The sequence below is a fragment of the Vitis vinifera genome, chromosome 10 (assembly GCF_030704535.1).
Source record: "Vitis vinifera cultivar Pinot Noir 40024 chromosome 10, ASM3070453v1".
Classification (NCBI taxonomy): domain Eukaryota; kingdom Viridiplantae; phylum Streptophyta; class Magnoliopsida; order Vitales; family Vitaceae; genus Vitis; species Vitis vinifera.
Window position 1 is genome coordinate 22,815,540 of NC_081814.1, and position 1,741 is coordinate 22,817,280.

Consider the following 1,741-nt stretch of genomic DNA (forward strand, 5'->3'; position numbering starts at 1 on the left):
AACTATTTGTTGAAGAATTAAATTAAGACATGTGATTTCTTGAAAAATTTAGATTTTAAATAGCTAGATAAATATGAGATAAATAATTCTAATGGATGAAAATGAGATTTGAACTATTTGTTGAAGAATTAAATTAAGATATGTGATTTCTTGAAAAATTTAAATTTTAAATAGCTAGATAAATATGGGATAATGGTTCTATTTAATGAAAGTAAGATTGAAACGAACTATTGAAAAATTAAATTGAGACATGGGATTTTTGAAAGGATTTAGACTTTAAACAACTAGGCAAGTATGAGATTATAATCCCAATTGATGTAAATAAGATTTAAACGAGCTATTGAAAAATTAAATTAAGACACTAGATTTTTGAAGGATTTAGACTTTAAAATAACTAGATATATATATGGGATAATGATTCTATTTGATAAAAATAAGATTTAAACGAACTATTGAAGGATTAGATTTGGATATGAGATTTTTGAAGGATTATAATTTAACTTTAATAAATGAGATTTTTAGAAGATGATAAATAGATACACGCGAATTAATAGTAATAATAATTGACAAACATGGTATTTAAACGAACAAATTTGAATAGTGTAAATTTCGAGATTGAAAATTAAATTTGGAATGTTGGATTTCTGAAGAATTAGAATTAGGTTTTAACGAATGAGGTTTTAAAAGGTGATAAATAGATACATATGAAATAATAATAATAATTAATAATCATAATGTTTAAGCTAGTGAAATTGAATAATATAAACTTCGAGATAAAAATATAATTAACAATAATAATTTGTCTTTAAGTTGTCTTTAAATTTGAGTTAACTAAATTGGTAAAAATGAAATAAGATAGAAATGAAAATGAATGAATGGCTTAATAAATTACTAAATTAGAGGTAAAAAAAAAAAACCTATCTAGAAATGAAATAGCCAAATGGGCTACCCTAAAATGGGTATGGCCCATTAGAGTGATTAGTTTGAGGAGCAATGAGGCTCTCCATCAAGAAGCTTGGACTGGGCTCCAAAAACAAGCCCAAACCCGCCACCATGGGCAAGCCCAAGACACCATCATAGCTTGGACCTAATGCCTCAACTTAAGCCCAAGGCACCAGGCCAAACATGGGCAAGCCCAAGGCACCCATTCCCTCAATCAAATAGACCGAAGCCCATGTCCTCATCTGAGCCCTCTTTCTCTTCCACCTTTTTCTCCTTCCTCGGTTCTGTGGCAGCAGGTGCTGCACCACCACCATCACTAGCTGCAACAGTTGCAACAGCGGCACCACCACCAGAAGGCACCGATGCCAATTTCTCTCTTCCAGATGCAATAAGCTCTGTTATATCCTTACCCTTAACTTCGAACAACAGCAGCTCAATCCCAACATCATCAGCTCCAGCTCCAACCAATCCGAGGATGCTCTTGAGGTCATCGGCGCAAAGGCTGTCATAGCCTCCTAATACAGCGAGCAAATATGCAGCCATCACCTTCATCTTTTGTTAAGAGGTGGGGTTTTGGAACTGCAGAGAAGATAGAAGCAGGTTGATCGGTGATCTAAGGTTTACAATGGAGGAGAAGGCGGCGTCAATGGCTGAATTCTCAGCATGGCCGGACGAGGCGTTGGGCGGTGCAAGTGACTGGAGCGCCGACGGGCATGAGATCCGAGGCTGCGTCACGCCTGACGCAGGGCCGACGGCACTGCGAAGAGCTCCGGCGAAGCTTAGCCGGGCTTGGACGAGG

The 1,741-nt window shown here is 36.4% G+C and overlaps 1 protein-coding gene across 1 annotated transcript; it reads right to left on the reverse strand.

The window, feature by feature from the left end:
* Nucleotides 1-1,152: 1,152 nt before the first annotated feature.
* LOC100257998 (large ribosomal subunit protein P2B) lies at nucleotides 1,153-1,533 on the reverse strand. Its single transcript, XM_002273697.4, has one exon. The coding sequence runs from the start codon at nucleotides 1,492-1,494 to the stop codon at nucleotides 1,153-1,155; it is 342 nt and encodes a 113-aa protein (XP_002273733.1). The 5' UTR covers nucleotides 1,495-1,533.
* Between the last annotated feature and the right edge of the window lie 208 nt (nucleotides 1,534-1,741).

Excerpts from the sequence above, each read along its gene's own strand:
- LOC100257998 (XM_002273697.4), bottom strand. The coding sequence starts at position 1,494 with ATGAAGGTGATGGCTGCATATTTGCTCGCTGTATTAGGAGGCTATGAC.